Source organism: Bombyx mori, chromosome 4 (genome assembly GCF_030269925.1).
Source record: "Bombyx mori chromosome 4, ASM3026992v2".
Lineage (NCBI taxonomy): Eukaryota > Metazoa > Arthropoda > Insecta > Lepidoptera > Bombycidae > Bombyx > Bombyx mori.
The window spans coordinates 6,574,368-6,591,002 of record NC_085110.1 but is presented as its reverse complement, the minus strand read 5'-3'; the positions used below and the strand labels follow the sequence as shown (position 1 = coordinate 6,591,002).

At 37.7% G+C, this 16,635-nt stretch overlaps 2 protein-coding genes across 3 annotated transcripts in view; one reads left to right on the top strand and one right to left on the bottom strand.

Annotated features, from left to right (window-relative positions):
• The window catches only part of LOC101742845 (RB1-inducible coiled-coil protein 1), a 26,200-nt gene extending 16,312 nt beyond the window's left edge, over nucleotides 1-9,888 (top strand). Inside the window, exons 15-22 of one of the 2 annotated variants that reach the window (XM_004929319.5) lie at nucleotides 511-748; nucleotides 2,244-2,414; nucleotides 2,931-3,206; nucleotides 3,779-3,916; nucleotides 4,221-4,332; nucleotides 5,299-5,379; nucleotides 6,387-6,615; nucleotides 7,050-9,888. In XM_004929319.5, the coding sequence (XP_004929376.2) occupies nucleotides 511-748; nucleotides 2,244-2,414; nucleotides 2,931-3,206; nucleotides 3,779-3,916; nucleotides 4,221-4,332; nucleotides 5,299-5,379; nucleotides 6,387-6,615; nucleotides 7,050-7,182 (1,378 nt within the window). In that variant the 3' untranslated portion in view covers nucleotides 7,183-9,888. The remainder of the gene's footprint in view (nucleotides 1-510; nucleotides 749-2,243; nucleotides 2,415-2,930; nucleotides 3,207-3,778; nucleotides 3,917-4,220; nucleotides 4,333-5,298; nucleotides 5,380-6,386; nucleotides 6,616-7,049) is intronic. The other variant, XM_012692970.4, reaches the window with a different exon arrangement.
• LOC101742696 (transcription factor glial cells missing 2) lies at nucleotides 9,476-16,635 on the bottom strand. Its single transcript, XM_004929318.5, has 4 exons — nucleotides 16,481-16,635; nucleotides 12,085-12,407; nucleotides 11,098-11,442; nucleotides 9,476-10,740 (listed from the first exon to the last, which is right to left on the bottom strand). Exons 1-4 carry the CDS (start codon nucleotides 16,489-16,491, stop codon nucleotides 10,052-10,054), a joined length of 1,368 nt encoding a protein of 455 aa, XP_004929375.2. The 5' UTR covers nucleotides 16,492-16,635; the 3' UTR covers nucleotides 9,476-10,051.

Here is a 16,635-nt window from a genome sequence, read left to right as displayed (position 1 = left end):
TTAACATCAGGTGGGCTGTGAGCTCGTCCACCCATCTAAGCAATAAAAAAAAAGGTTAAGAATTAGTATTTATTTAATTCTCAGTATTTCCTACAAAGGTTCTTATAAACATTAAATTATTCGAATGGAATTAATTTAATCATCTAATTTAGTCTTACGCTCGGTACGTATTTTATATCACAAATCCGTATCTATTTATTTATTTATTTATTAGGCTCACAATACACATCACAAGCTAAAAAGATACATAAAAAACACAAGTAAAAAGAAACAAAATTTGGCTTGCAACATAGGTTATGTGCGCACGACAAAACAAGACATAGTGCTGAATATGTACAACAACGTTCCTTACATTTACGACAAAACAACACGATAACGAAAACTAATCTAACTTATATTGTAAGGAAAAAGTAATTATTCACTATATAATACATTAAACAATTACATTAACCTACCTATCACTAGCATGGAGGATGCCCTTGAACATATATCGTATCGTATATTTCAAAGATTCCGCTTGGTCGCTCTCACGAACATGGATCGTTCGCCTTCCGAGTCCAGTTTGGAGAAGATCGAACGCACTGACGTCATCGAAATAACGAATCACAACGCGATCGTGATGCAGACGAAAGAAAACGCCGAAGTCGAGAAAGAGGAGGCGGTCAGACAAGCTGTCGCGAAATGCGAGGACGAATGGAAACAGAAACTGGAATCTGAGTTAGGAGCTTTGAAGGCGAAGAGCGACACGGTACATTTAGTGTTTATGAAAATACAAATCCTATAAGACCTATTATACTATTGACCGGCAAATTGACCGGTCATCGTTCTCGTGGAACCCGACGCTTGCGACGAAGGGCTCTACGACTAAATAAACCCTCAGACACAGCCCACTGAGTTTCTCGCCGGATCTTCTCAGTGGGTCGCGTTTCCGATCCGGTGGTAGATTCTGCGAAGCACGGCTCTCGCTAGGGTTCGTGTTAGCAACGTCGTCAGGTTTGAGCCCCGTGAGCTCACTTACTAGTTAAGGTTACGCTAATATAGCCTCTCAAGGCTCTTAGCTTAGGTAGGAAAAAAAGCAAGTTGATTATAAACATAGTGAACAAGGATGCTAGACCTTATTACAATGCAGTTAAAACTGAGATTGACTTCAAGTTTGAATATCTACCTACCCACCCGCGGCATTCGTTCATTACTAATCCATACTACCTAGCACCACTGCGTTCATCCAGAGTGCGCTTCCAGAAGTCTTTTTTTGTCACATACCATCTGGCTTTGGAATGAGTTCCTCTCCACGGCGTTTCCCGAGCGCTATGACATGTCCTTCTTCAAACGAGGATGGTGGAGTAGGTTGTAGATCTCTATGGGCTCCAGTAACCACTTACCTAACACCTGGTGGATTGTGGGCTCGTCCATCTATATATGCAATAAATTAAAAAAAACAACGGTAGGCAGCGGCCTGACTCTGTTCCTGGCATTGCTGATGTCCATGTGCGACGATAACCATGCACCACCAGGTGACCCGTATGCTCTTCTGCCTAAACGGGTAATAAAAAACGTCTATAAATTCGGTCATAGTCAAGTTTCAAGAGTATCCTTAACATCAGCAGCTTTATGATTCTAATGTCTACGAATGTCGCTGATCCCTTATAATCACGAGGCAATAACAATCATAATTGTATACAGTGGTGGATTTACACTAAGGGCAGTCGGGGCAAGTGTCCAGGGCGGCAAAATTTTGAAAGTAAAAATTTTTTTTAGTGTTATCGAAATTGCTCGATACAATTAATTAATTCTATTAACTAATAATTTTCTTTTTAATTGATAATTTAAGAAATTCAATTCACCTATTATTTGTGAATTATAACATTGGCACTTTTGGTATAAATTAATAATCAAAATGATTTAATCAATTTATTTCCTTGCGATTTAAAATAATAATCGATTTTTCTATTTTCTGTAATTAAAGAAATTTAATTAGTTTTTTTTGGATGTAATATAATTATGAGTCACCATTAGTGCAAATTTTATAATTGTTAGAAAAAAAACAAATATTTCTTTATGTTTTTGGAATATATGACATAATATGATAAAGTTTCCGCAATAAATTAGTTATTTTAATTTTCAAAATAAAATATATAAACATATATACATTTAGGTAAAATTCTATTGGGGTGTATGTTGTTATGATGCCCAGGAGCGGCATTAAGTTTAAATCCGGCCCTGATTGTATAATGCTTTTTCAGACGTCAATAAACGAAGCGACGCGTCGTTTGTTATGTGAAAAAGATCGTCAATTGGAGTTGGCGCGCGAGAGGGAACAAGTGCTCGCGCGGGAATGCAGCAAGTACAGAGACACGATACAGCAGCTCACCGACCCCGAGACCAATGACTACGACGAGCTCGTCAAAACTCAGGTAAGGGTTCAGTGTATTTAGGGCTTTTTTTTTTGTTTTTTTATTTATATATATTTTTATTACTTACATCGGTGGACGAACTCACAGTCCACCTGGTGTTAAGTGGTTACAGGTGCCCATAGACATCTACAACGTAAATGCGCCACACACCTTGAGACAAGTTCTAAGGTCTTAGTATAGTTACAACGGCTGCCCCACCTTCAAACCGAAACGCATTACTGCTTCACGGCAGAAATAGGCGGGGCGGTGGTACCCACCCGCGCGGACTCACAAGAGGTCCTACCACCAGTAATTACGCAAATTATAATTTTGCGGGTTATATTCTTGTTACACTATATTATTCCTTCACTGTGGAAGTCAATCATGAACATTTGTTGAGTACGTATTTCATTAGAAAAATTGGTACCCGCCTGAGATTCGAAGATCGGTGCATCGCTCAACACGAATGCACTGGACGTCTTATACGTTAGGCCACGACGACTTCACAAATTGTGAGAAGTTTCATGTAATTTTCAGTTTGCCTCGCTTGAAAACGAGAAAGCCATTTTACGTCAAGAGATACAGGATTTAAAGAAGGAGCTGGAGAAGAAATCTGAAGAGAGCGAGAAGAGTCGAGAAGATGACAGCGAAGGCCGATCGTCTCCTAGACGCGAGGATTTGAAGAAGTTGAGATCCCGCTGTCACACTCCCGTAGGGCTCCCTGCGGGCACTCTGAGTTTTTCTGCTTGTTTGCCAGGACACACCGTTCTGGTCATGTGGGAACCCGCACATTTCAATTACACGGTGATGCAGGTAAAGTTTAAATATTAGAAATTCATATCACATTTATTGGTGAATATCTATCAATGAAGTACATTTTTAGTCCTAATTATAAAAGTAAGGTAATAATGAAAATAAGAAACCAGCATCGGTTTCACCAATCACTTCACAATCCACCAGATGAGCTGTAAACATTTCAAACCGTCTAAGCTATAAAATAAAATAACAAACAATACTGCTATAATGTTCTTGTTTTTGGCACTTTCGTGTAAGTTAATGTTATAATATGATTAGACAAATTATAATAGATGGCGCTGTAGTTAAAATAAACAAACATCGCTTAGGTTATATTTTTATATATATATAGATATCGATTTGTATTTTCCAAAGCTTTTTTACGAGACCATGGTTATTTAGAATTTCAAGTAGTATAGTTTTGATTTAATAGATTAACGTATTATTTTTTACGACGTCTACTATTGCCTAAACGCTTTTAGATTTAGCTAAAAACCAAATAATCTTACAATTTTTTTTTAATAATGTATTTAGGATGTAGGTTTTAGCATTGTATTGTATCATAACTATGCTTCATTTTATTGTTCCAGGAAGCGCCGATAATGTACTTCGTTCATAGCGATTGTCTCCCGGCTCTGGATCTCAGCATACAAGTGAAGAACGAAAGCGAAAGAAAGCTGTATGCCATCGCGACCGTCGAGTCGAAGGAGTATTGTTATGCTAAAAAGGTACGTTACACGTGACCCCGGAATCTTAGTGTCTAGTGTCTACTAACACTTTGGTTTATTGGGATTTTGACACATAAAGTCAATTTTGTGACAATAGATGGCGTTGTACTTCTCGAGGGTTCTCGATGTTACTAGATCCTTTGATATTCGTTTCGGGTATTCGGCGATAGATGGTGCTACTCTTACCGGCGTAACACTTATTAGTCGAACATTTCATATGAAAATCAGCGATGTTTTTAGACCTACAAGAAAATAATTTTAGGTAATACTTGAGGGTAGCGTAAAACCTTTTTAATAATTACAGAGCGGCAACCGTTACCACATGCCGCGTAGCTCACGTTTCTACCGCGTCCGGGTTCGTCCGTCGCGCGTGCACCAGCCACACCCGCCGTGCTGCGACCACAAACACAAACAAGGTAAATAACAAGATGACTATAAACTCGCACGATACGAATTATTTGTGAGAAACTTTTATCTGGCTACCCGCATTTATTCACAAAAACCCCTGTGGCTCGTTGACAAATTGTTACGGACTTCTATGATTATCTACTTTTTATTTATTTATTTGGAAACTAAAAGTAATATTTATAATACCTACATACCGACAAAATACTTTTTTTATGAACTGATAAATGTCTAAATAAATATGATGAGTTCTAAAATTTGGAATATTGTATCAGTAGTATGTGTATGTGAATAATGTAGCAGCAGTGTAGCTATAGAATTATTTGTTGTAAAAAAATACATTCGATTGATTTATTTAAAGGCATCGATTAAATAGGGGGAATTCCCAGAATCTAACATCGGTTGATATCAAAAGACGTAAGTTGATGTAGATACACATAAAATGTGATATGTGATACACATAAAATTCTTGGAATTCATTTATTTCTTACAAAAAATACGGTTTCATGTCAAAAACAATATAATTTTATGTAAATTTTATACATAATCTTCGATCTCTTTATTAGAAGAAGTAAGAAACCTCCTCCGTCCTCGTTCGCCCCCCAAGTTAGTTATGCTTATGTAATATTTGAACAATTGAACAAGCCTTAAGTTACGCAACATTTTGTGACACATTTTTAAATTTACTACGTTCGATTTAGGGGCGTCGTGGAAATTACTAATATTAATAAATTAATATTTGCAATATTATAAGGTACTGAATTCAGTTACTTCATCTATTATTATTTTTTGCATCGAATATTCTGTAACTAGCGCTTCCAACATTTACCACGCTAGTGTTGTTATTAATGTAGATGTTTTTTATAATAAAAAAATAAAAAGTAAAAACAGTATTTTGCTTCAATTTGGGCTGTATCGTGTTTTAATTAATTTTTGAGTGAGTTAAATAAAACGCGGTCGCTAACGTCACATTGCAGATGCAATGAAAGGCGGAGTGTTGCCAGTGTTCGCTGAGCGCCGACCGCTCAAGAAATGGCTGACGTACATGCATGTCCCAGGTCTTTGCTTTTCCTTCATCTTTTTGTTTGCCTTTGTTTTGTTTGCATTTGCATTAAAATAGTCAAGTCTGACTTAAAGGTCTTAGTTACCAGGTCATAAAATCCCTTAAAAAAATGTTTGCGTTTGCCGATGTGCGAGTAAGAGGTTTGTATTCGATTTAAAAAAAATACCGGTTCTCAATGAGCTTTGTCATAGTTTATCACGAATCACGATTGAACTATCGATAAATTTACTCACGAGTCAGTGGGCCGATAATCGTCAGTACGAGATGTTTTAAATAATAGAACGGTGAGAGTGTCGACTCGAGATACATCTCTATTATGATTCGTCGGACAGCGAGGTAGTCGATTATAATTTCAGATTCGATTTTAATTTTGTTTCGACTGTAATTCGTTCCATTGCTCGAACATCTCGGAATCGCCTATCATTAGTTCATATAAGGAACAGTAGAAATGTTTTAAAAGAATAAATTCAACTAATTAAAAACTATCAAAAGACGAATGTTATATAGATGATCTGATCATAGTTCTAATACAATTAAATTTATACTACAATTTAACTCTTATCCGAAACCAATGCTATGCTTCTGTGATATATTTCTTGTTCTGTGATTAGATTATCTACATATGACGTCACTTGCGTGTAGTATAATCTCTGGTTTTGATGTTGACTTACTGGTTTAGTTCGATTTTTGCCGCGTCCATAGTTTTCAATTGTGTTTCGTTGCTATCATTGCTTTTGCTGTAGTCGCTTCATGTAATAGCTTCATCGTATCAAAATCACATATACTAAGCCAATACACCAATGCATTCTTGTATAACAACATAGTGTGACGGTAAATGTTGGTAGCTATATTTTTTTAGCTTCGATTATAAAATAAAGCACATCTGTGTTTCTCAATAACGTAACAAAACTAAAAATCATATTGATATTGTCATTTTTTAACACAACTAACCAATGTTACGAGATTCTTCAGACATATCCTTGTATGTATATAAATTTGCAGACACTCAGAAATCTGTCGATACAAGTCAGTCGACGAGTTCGAATACGGACGAAGCGAATCGAGTCGAAGTAGCAACGGGCACGCTAATAAACTTGGAGTCGCCGGTGTCGACGAGTGAGGCCATGTCTACGTCCAGCGCCGCCCCGCAACCCGAGGACCAGTTGGACTCTATAGAGGCCAGCGATCAGTGGCAGAACTCTAGGATGCAGCTATCCACCGTTAGCAATATGTTAGTCCATTTTTTTATTCTAAAAGATAACCCTTATAGAGCTTTATACAGCTTCTAGCGAGACACTATTCTTAGCGATAGTTTTTTTCCTTACCTATGCTGATAACTTTGAGAGGCTATGTTAGCGTTACCCTAGCGTGTAGGTGATCTCACGGGGCTCAAACCGGGTGTGTTGCTAACACTGGCCCTAACAAGAGCAGTGCTTCGCAGAATCTACCACCGGATCGGAAACGCGACCCACTGAGAAGGGTTCGACGAAGTCGGTGACCGGTGCTTGATGGTATCTAAAAGCACCGTTGATCAGCATAGTCGCATCAATCTATACAGATATACCGAGCGTCTTGCCTATATAGACCACTGACGTAATTATAATTAGTTTTTCAGAAATATCTATTTAACCGTCAGGATTGTACTATAAAACAATTACTTTTCAGAACTGACATGGAATCCAGTGTAGGAAGATTCCCGGGACAGGAGCCTTTGGAGTTGACCGTGAGTTCCGTATCGGTTCTGTCTCGCGGCTCTGTTCCTCCTGGCTCGGAATTGGCGGAGGAGGCGACTCCATGACCCAAGCGTATCAAAGCCACCGCTTTGAAACTTATATAGTCGATACTTCAACGTGAAATATCGATACATATTACGTGCAGTGCGGTGTACTTGTGATGCGCGAATTTAATCGATTTTGACGTGATCACAACTGGTATCGATATAAATGTGCTGAGTGATGTGGAATGATAAAAGGTTGAAGGTTAAAAGGAGAGGATTTGAAGAACATACAATATTCTCATTAATTTGGATTTTTATGTATATAAAGTAGTTGTATTCTTTTAGTGTGGTAAACTCAACGTCTTTTGTGTTCTGGTGTGATGGATGTTTAAATCGTGAGAAAAAAAAATCGTTTCTACGCATACAATTGGAATAAAAATTATCAGTTTTTGGATAAACTAATTTGTGTCTTCCAATATCTTCTGAATATCTTTTATCGAATGAAAAAATCCGCCTCAACTCTGATGACTGAAGCTGACTGCGATTCAATATTTACGAATGGAGTGAATTCTTTTTAAATTGCTCTTGCAGTTTGTTATAATTAAAAAATTATAATTATAATCTAAACATTCTTCATTAATACAAAATTTTTGTAATTTCAAAAACGAACCTTCAGTCTCTTATTATTACAGTCGTAAATAGGAAAGTTGTCGAGGATTATCGATCCTTTACTGACCAGTCTTTTTATTCTTCTCTCGTTAGTACAAAATCGCTTAGTCGTTTACAATTGTACTTATTATATTTGTTCAATACGTATATTTACTGTATTATTGGTTTGTATTTTTATTTTCCTGTCGCAAACAATATCGATGCAATATAAATGTGGAATATAAATTATTTAGTTATTTAGTTTTTTTCTTCTTTCAAAAATGTAACTGTAGATGCGATGTAATAGCGTAGTTAGCACAAAGTAGTTACGGGGTATTTGTAATCGACTTTCTTGCTTCTCTGTACTAAGCGTCGTATTATTCGATATTACAACATTTAATGAATATTATGATTATCACAATAATTTGTAACGGTAACTTCTCTTAAGGTTCCCACGTAGGTCTGTTTCGATAACTAAGTCATAGTGATTAGTTCCTCGTAGGGATTACTCTCTAAAATATCGTTAGACTTTAACAATTATGCTTTAACACACGATCTCGCTCGATTCAAGTTTTTTCCCCTAAATATCGAAATCTAGCCTTAGAATACGACCGCGTTTCTCATATCGAAGATAAATAAATACGATGCATGAATAATGGCGTTTGATCCGTCTTAGTCTTTAGGAAACGATTTGCAAATCAGTGTGCTTAGTTCGATTTTTTTTAACGTTCTCGATAGCGTAAAAGTTAACTCATATTTAGTTGGGACGTTTGCCTACGTTTGCCGCTAGGGGCGCTGTTCCAACGGCATACAAAATTGAGTTAACTTTTACGCTATCGAGAACGTTAAAAAACTCGCGCTAAGCACCCGCTATGTGTGTTGGTAGTTAAGGTGTTGCTTCACGTTGATATTCGTTTGTGGCCTTATTGTGAATGGCGCCCAACGTGGGGCACGTGTTTCTGATATTATCGCACTAGCCGTGCGGTTGTTGGGTATATAAATTTAGAGACGTTGTTAAATGGCGCGAGCCGACCGCTGTGATAGTACGTGCTGTGTGCCCCTTTCGATCCCTAAACGAACAGTTTCGCGAATAACAAATCTAAAAGGTATCATGCAATATGAATAAGGAGTATTAATTAGGCCTATTTTAAGACGTTTTTATATTTACGAAATCGAAATCGCCGGTATGTCCTGGCAACACTGCAGTCCCCTTATATCAGTGAATGAAACACAGAAAGAAAAGTATCTATCTCCTTTTTTTTAATGGGAAAACTGATGCACTTTTTTTTTTAATTATAACTCAAGATTGTGTGTCAGATCGATTTAATGCCAATTATGAAAAAGGGCTCTAAGGTTGCCTTTCTAGAATATTAAGCAACGTCAAAACAGGGAAGGGGATATTGGTTTTAATGATTTTAATTAAGCTAACGTGTCTGTGTTGTTTTAAAAATAGCTTGTTTACGGCGCCGTGGACACAGCAACAATTGAAGCCGACAACGATATAACGTCTAAGTTAGAGGTTAATTTCTGTGGGTGTAATGAAAGAAGTTTATTGTACATACTTTTGGTTAAGTGAATAAAATTTTAATGTCGTTAAGGTTTAGAAGATTTAAAGTTGTCTCCATTAATAGGAATGGTATAGTTTGCCTGATTGATATAGGTTCGTACAATAGAAGTTGCCCGGACGCATTGAGTTATAAACAGAGATATTAAGATCGCGAACGAGACAGTCGTTCGAAAGATAACGTGCTAATAATATACTTGAAAGTTTTAATTGTCACTAACCGCCTTTTAAATTTAATGAGAACGAGTGAACAGATTTGTCCTTAATTAATCTCTGCTAATAATATAAGTTGGATTTTGAGACGAATGCTATTCGATTTGAGATTTGTTTGTATGTGTGCGTGTCGCTTGAACTGATGACGTAATTCGCGTCGTTTTGCCGACGGAATGACCTTTTAAATATTTTTCATATTTTTTTTGCGACTGCACACGCACCTCAAACACGTCGTGCGTTAGCTACGTACTATTTTGTAGTGACCAATTTTATTATTAGACAATGAAAAGAAAATAATAATATGTAAATCTGACATCTGTAATGTAATTTTTATATACAATAAATAGACGATTTTATACAAACCTTGATCTTTTTTTTTATTTTCACAAACCAATGATCACTTGAAAATGTAGGAACAAACATTTCAACTTTAAATGTAGGTACTCGTTGTACATATTAATAATAATCAACAATTTAACCATAAAAAATCTATTTACAATTTACATTACTATGTACAAGGAGTCATTATAAAAGACCGTTGAAAGCGTTCATGTTCTGTTGGTGTTGAACGTCGAAGTATTGCTTACATTCCGTGACGTCATTGGAGGAGAAGGCGCAGTCCGAATAGTTCCACGCTTGCGTTTCCAAAGTCTGAACACAATCCTGCCCGTACCGATAGAACCGTTGGTCCTGTATGTCCATTATTGGAGAGTTCCTGGTACTCTCAGTTGGATAGTATTGAGCCTCTTCCGGGTAATACGGCTGCTGTACGTAAGCCTGCTGGTCGCAGTAGCCTTCGTTCTGTTGATAGCAGCCGCCGAACAGTTCCGGGGACGGGGTTTCGCTGGACTCGGATCCGGTGGGATGTTGCCAGTCCAACCAATACGGATCCTCGGGCCTGGAGTTTTCACTGTTTAGATCCGCGAACGTCGGCGGAGATTCTAGAGTGCTTTCTTCCATGGGATAGTCTAGTCTTATTGGTTGGTCCAGTTGAAATATTTCCTCTGGGTGGAAGATGTCGTCAGCCGGCAACGCGGTCGGGTCGTAATGTTGTTGGACTGACAGTGACGGCGCTGGCGGCACGGGAGGGACATAGGTCGTGTAGGTCTGCGCTTCAGAGAGTGGCCACGTTGAAGCCATGCAAGGCTCTGACGAAGGGTCCGCGCGCCAGCGACAGGAACATTCAAAAGGACCGCATGTGCATGTTAGTTGAACTGTAAATAAAACATTTCTTAAGCGAATAGTATGGAGACTTCGAGCTAATCGCAAAATTACACCGAATGTAGGAGAACAATTATTAAAATATAAAGACAGGTGGTACAGCGGCGATACTTAACCCAGTAACACTACAAAATGCGGTCGAAAATTCCATTTCCCTAATGCTCTTATACAGTATAGTACGTATAATGTAATACAATTAAAAATCAGCTGAAGTGCAATTCAATAGTAATCCTTAAAAGGCTAAACGCTGCTGTTGGGATTGGCTATACCATTCCATTTTGGTTTCTGGAATAACCTCTCGCATTCTGTTGTAATATTAATTTGGGCATTCAAAATATATAACAGCATACCTCTTTGACTATCCGGAATAAGCGGCGGTGGCTGGGAATGAGGATTAACTAGTTTCTGAGACATCTGCTTTTCTGGTTTTACAGTCATCATTTTATCTGCAATCGCCGCTTCTCTCGCCAGCAGTAATGCTATACCTCTTACTCTTCTACCGGCCCCTAAAGACCGTCGCACTTCACTGGCTCCTTTTGCTTCGGGTCTTGGATGATCATGGGAACCCTTTGCTTGAAAGAATATAGCGTGTTCTGTATGGCGCCAAAAATGCGTGACTGGGTACCCGCAATGACCTCGGCAAGGTTGAACTTCGAGGCGTCCTCCGTTACATAGTCTATTTGGACATGGTTTTCCTATGTAAGAAAAATTTATTTGAAGTTATTCAAGTAACTAATACTTTTGGGCAACGTCTCCAAATAAAATTAATTGATCGACAAATAATTAAAGTATAGAAAAATGAATACTAAGCAGTATTATACAATCTTACTTGGGCTGATGAACTCATAGCCCATTTGATGCAATGCGGTTGCGATCATGAAAATTATGACATCGCTGCCGACTGACCCCTTGGGACATGAATTCGAAGTTTCAATTGTATACTCATTGTCCCACCTCTCAAGCCGGAACCCATCAATTATTCACGCCCGAAATATGTATGATGATTGTAGCTGCCGACGCGGATTTGCAATATTAACTACCACCAGTAAAAGTGGATTGGGGATCGTAATACGTTAGTGTAATAGTGGGAGAACGGCGTTACCCATTAATCGGGAATTCCTTAGTCGCCTTTTACGACAACCACGGAATGAAATGGTGTGTTATCTAGGCCGACGCTTTACAGCTCCTAATAGATTCGGTTCTCTGTTCTCAAGATTGGCATTAGGAAGCCTGAATAGGGCAGTGACAATATCTTCTGATTAAAAGCCTAACAATCTGAGTTATCATGCAGATGATCCTGATGACATGGTCTGTAAATCTATATCAATAACAATTACCTTGCTGTTTCTTCCGTGCTTTATCACAGATGGCGGGCCGCAAATGGACCCTGGAGCCATCTGGTAGTCTGCATCTAACGGAGCACACCAATACGCCTAGGCAGCTTTTCTTTAGGATGTGTACATTGTGATTGTTCGTGTTCCTCATGGCCCAGCCCGAGGCGTGTCTGCGGGCCTCCTCACAGGCCGGAGGGTAGACTCTTCGCACGTGACCGTCGCACCACTCGCCGAACGCGTCGAAGCTGGTGACTCGCGGCACTACAGCGTCGTTAATATCCCAGTCGGCAGTCGCTGCACCCTCGGACATATCAGTGCGACTGGTGCTGTGAAATAATATATCGATAAATCAAATAATTATATATAAAAAAAAAAACTTTAGCACGTCGAGTTAATTTGTGTTTAGTAACTAGGGTAGTTCATGTTTTTTTTGTAGCTTAGATAGATGGACGAGCTCACAGCCCACCTGGTGTTAAGTGGTTACTAGAACCCATAGACATCTACAAAGTAAATGCGCCATCTACCTTGATATAATGAGTTCTAAGGTCTCTTACAACGGCTGCCCCACCCTTCGAACCGAAACGCATTACTGCTTCACGGCAGAAATAGGCAGGGTGGTGGTACCTACCCGTGCGGACTCACAAGAGGTCCTACCACTAGTAATCTCAGTATAGTTACAACGTTTAGTTAGTTCGATAAGTAAATGTGAATTGTTTTGAATTTTCGATAAATAAATGCGACAATTTATATAAGTCCGTCTTGTTTGAAAGCGAAAGAGTACGCTTAAGCTTCACAGAAAGTTTCGTCCCCCTCGTAAGTGTAATTCAGCCAATTGCTTTAGAATTGCCGTCTGAAGGGGCAGGCGCGCCTTAATTGGATAAATAACTTTGTGTATACAGAGGGAACAAAATACGTCGGCAAATAGACTTTGTATGCACTGATACTTTGTTGAGCTTACGAGATGCTTTTTGAATTTAGAAAACTTTTTTTGTTTAATTCCGAAAAAGCTCACAATAACGACTGAGTTTTCTTGGTTTAATAATAAAAAGACGCTGGGTTTTATGAGCATTCTATTCATATTCTGGCTATTCTAGTATAGGTACTAGGCTATCAGCTTTACCTTAAACTAGCCTATCGCGCCTTTACGAATGATACCTATCTGTGACGGAGGAATAACTTCGTAAAATCAAACAGTTTTCCGAAGTAGTTTACCATATGTATTTTGAAGTGAAAACTACTTTATGAAGACCGTGACTCGACGGAAAAGCCACAATAAAAAAGACCAAAATATACATTTCTATCATTTAGTCTACAAGAGAATGAGACGGAATACTTCAGTTATACAAAGATACTTTTTTCTATTGTTAAAAAGCTCACGATCTATATCGTGTATGCCACCGTCCCCTTAAGACATTAGTAAGTACCAGTAAATTTTAAAGTGCACTGGAATTATTAATACGCCTTTCAAACCAGAACATAAGATTGCTTCGCTACAGAAGTATACAGGAAACAGTACCTAATCTTTTTTTTATTGCTTAGATGGGTGGACGAGCTCACAGTCCACCTGGTGTTAAGTGGTTACTGGAGTCCATAGACATCTACGATGTAAATGCGTCACCCACCTTGACATATAGATTCTAAGGTCACAAGCATAGTTACAATGGCTGCCCCACCCTTCAAAGCGAAACGCATTACTGCTTCACGATAGAAATAGGCAGGGTGGTGGTACCTACCCGCGCTGACTCAAGAGGTCCTACCACCAGTAATTACGCAAATTAAAATTTGCTGGTTTGATATTTATTTACACGATGTTATACCTACGTATGTTGAGTACGTATTTCATTAGAAAAATTGGTACTCGCCTGGGATTTGAATACCGGTGCATCGCCCAACACGACTGAAACCAGACGTCTTTTCCCTATAGGCCACGACGACTTTAATCGAGGAAGACACAGGATGTGCGTTCACTTATTAGACTACGAACGCCAAGCGCAAAGTAAAAATGCTAAACTTACAAAAGACCCGTCTTTCTTTGTTGACTTGAATTTTAATTTAAAAAGTAATTAATTGTGATGTCGTCATGGCATAAAAGATGAGACGTCCGGTGCATTCGTGTTGAGCGATGCACCGGTGTTCGCATCCCAGGCGGGTACCAATTTTTCTAATGAAATACGTACTCAACAAATGTTCACGATTGACTTCCACGGTGAAGGAATAACATCGTATAATAAAAATCAACCCCGCAAAATTATAATTTGCATAATTATTGGTGGTAGGACCTCTTGTGAGTCCGCGCGGGTAGGTACCACCACCTTGCCTATTTCTGCCGCGAAGCAGTAATGCGTTTCGGTTTGAAGGGTAGGGCAGCCGTTGTAACTATACTGAGACCTTAGAACTTATATCTCAAGGTGGGTGGCGCATTTACATTGTAGATGTCTATGGGCTTCAGTGACCACTTAACATCAGGTGGGCTGTGAGCTCGTCCACCCATCTAAGCAAAAGAAAAAAAAAATAATTATACGCAGGTGTACATACTTAATAACATATATCCGAAATATTCATGAAAGCGCACCCTCTTTACCTTGATCTACAAGATTGAAATCTAACCCATCTAGGGAGTCATTAAAACACAGAAAAAAAAATCAAAATCGATCGAGTCGTTTAGTAATTATAAAAACTAGTGTTCGCCCAATGATTGCAATTCGACCACAATCACCTCAAGGTTTAGATCATAGATTATACACTTAATATATTCGAGTTTAGATTATGTTTGGTTTTTTCATTGACCATTTCAAAATTTAAGAGATTTATCATAAAAAAAGATAAAATAATAGACAAGCAAATAAATTCGATTGGGAAAATCGCACTGACTTGTCTATTTCGAAGAAAAAAAAAGTAGGTATAATACTTCCAAAAATAAAACTGCATCAATAATGTATCAGTTGTGAATGATGTGAACTGTGAATCAGTTACTAAACATAAAAAGGAATATCGTGGAACAAACAATAGAAAATGGTATCTATCTATCTACATATTTGTATTTGCCTTTTAAAATTTTATATAGATAAATTTGTAGGTAGGTACCTAACATTTCAATATTCTGCTGATCTCGTGTTGTGTAGGAACTGTGAAAAAGTTTTCATTAACAATAAAAAATATTAACGGAGCTTAGCAACAACAGATAGCTACGTATTGTAAAAACAAAGGATTAGGGATTTTCGAAAATTGCTAGTAATATAATCCTCGAGAATGAAAAAAGGATTGTAAATTTTATAATACAATTTTTTAGGACTAAATAAGTTAAGAATATTTAAGTACCTACGACGCTTGAATTATTTATCTGTTCTTTTTTAGAAAAGGACTAAGCTTACCTAGCTGAATATATACACTGCTAAATATAACAATAGCTAACTGATTTTTTAAGCTAAGCTTAGTAGCCGAAGGAATTACTATTAGGAATTCAGTCATGTCATTTTTTTTATTGAACATCATTTTGTTTATGGGATTACCAAATTCTGTATGATTAATGTTTTTTCTACCTATCCTGATAGGCTTGAGAGGCTATTTCAGCTTCCCGTTAACTTGTAGGTGAGCTTACAGGGCTCAAACCGAGAGTGTTGCTAACACTGGCCCTAGCAAGAGCAGTGCTTCGCAGAATCTAGCACCGGATCGGAAACGCGACCCACTGAGAAGAACCGGCGAGAAACTCAGTGGGATGATGGGACTTCTTACTGATTCATAGTTCATAAAGGGAAAACAAAAAAAGGAACAATAAATAATAGCGTAAAAAAAGTAACAAAATACGCTTTTATAGAAAATAGTGTAAGAAAAAATGATTTTATTGTAAAAAACCCGGGGGGTGCATGGTATCAGTAGTTATAAATATTTTATTAGGACCCCCAATCATTTTTTGTTAGTTTTTTTAAACTATTATTTATATTTCATTTTTTAGTTAAATTTCAATTTTTTCAATATATTTTTTTAAATATTGAATTGTCATCGGTCCTCTTAATAAGTATATCAAATTTCGAGTTAATCCGACATTTTGAAAGGGGTCAATCATGTTCAAAAATTCCGGTACAAACATACATACGTCTGAAGCTAATAAAAGCGTATTATAAATACATTAATTGTTTACAAGCTCTTAAAAGGAAAGGTGAGCCGAAGACTGGGCTCAGTGGTGTAAATTGAGAGAGGAGTTTGTCCAGCTGTGGACCACTATGGCACAGATTACTAAATAAATACTATGGGCTGATGACGATGAGTTTAATGTTCTCTATTGACAAATTACTAACGGTGTATTCTAGAAAAATCTTCCATAAATTTATTTTACAAAGTAACACTTGGACTACAATATTTAAAAAGTTTTTTTTATTAATACCATATAACAGGTACTTACAGGATCACCATTTCCGAAATGATAGGCAGCGAACACTGTCACAACTTTTCCAGTTTATAACTATACACACTGTTCACTGAAACACAATTATCACGATGTTGCAAATTATAATAAAAATATGCAAACAAGTCTTCGCGCTTCGAAGGGTCCTGGCC

Bases quoted from the DNA above. Each gene is read 5' to 3' on its own strand.
- LOC101742696 (XM_004929318.5), bottom strand. The intron at 11,443-12,084 runs GTAATTGTTATT...TTTCTTACATAG, and splicing joins AGCACGGAAGAAACAGCAAG to GAAAACCATGTCCAAATAGA. The intron at 10,741-11,097 runs GTATGCTGTTAT...TTTTATTTACAG, and splicing joins TATTCCGGATAGTCAAAGAG to TTCAACTAACATGCACATGC.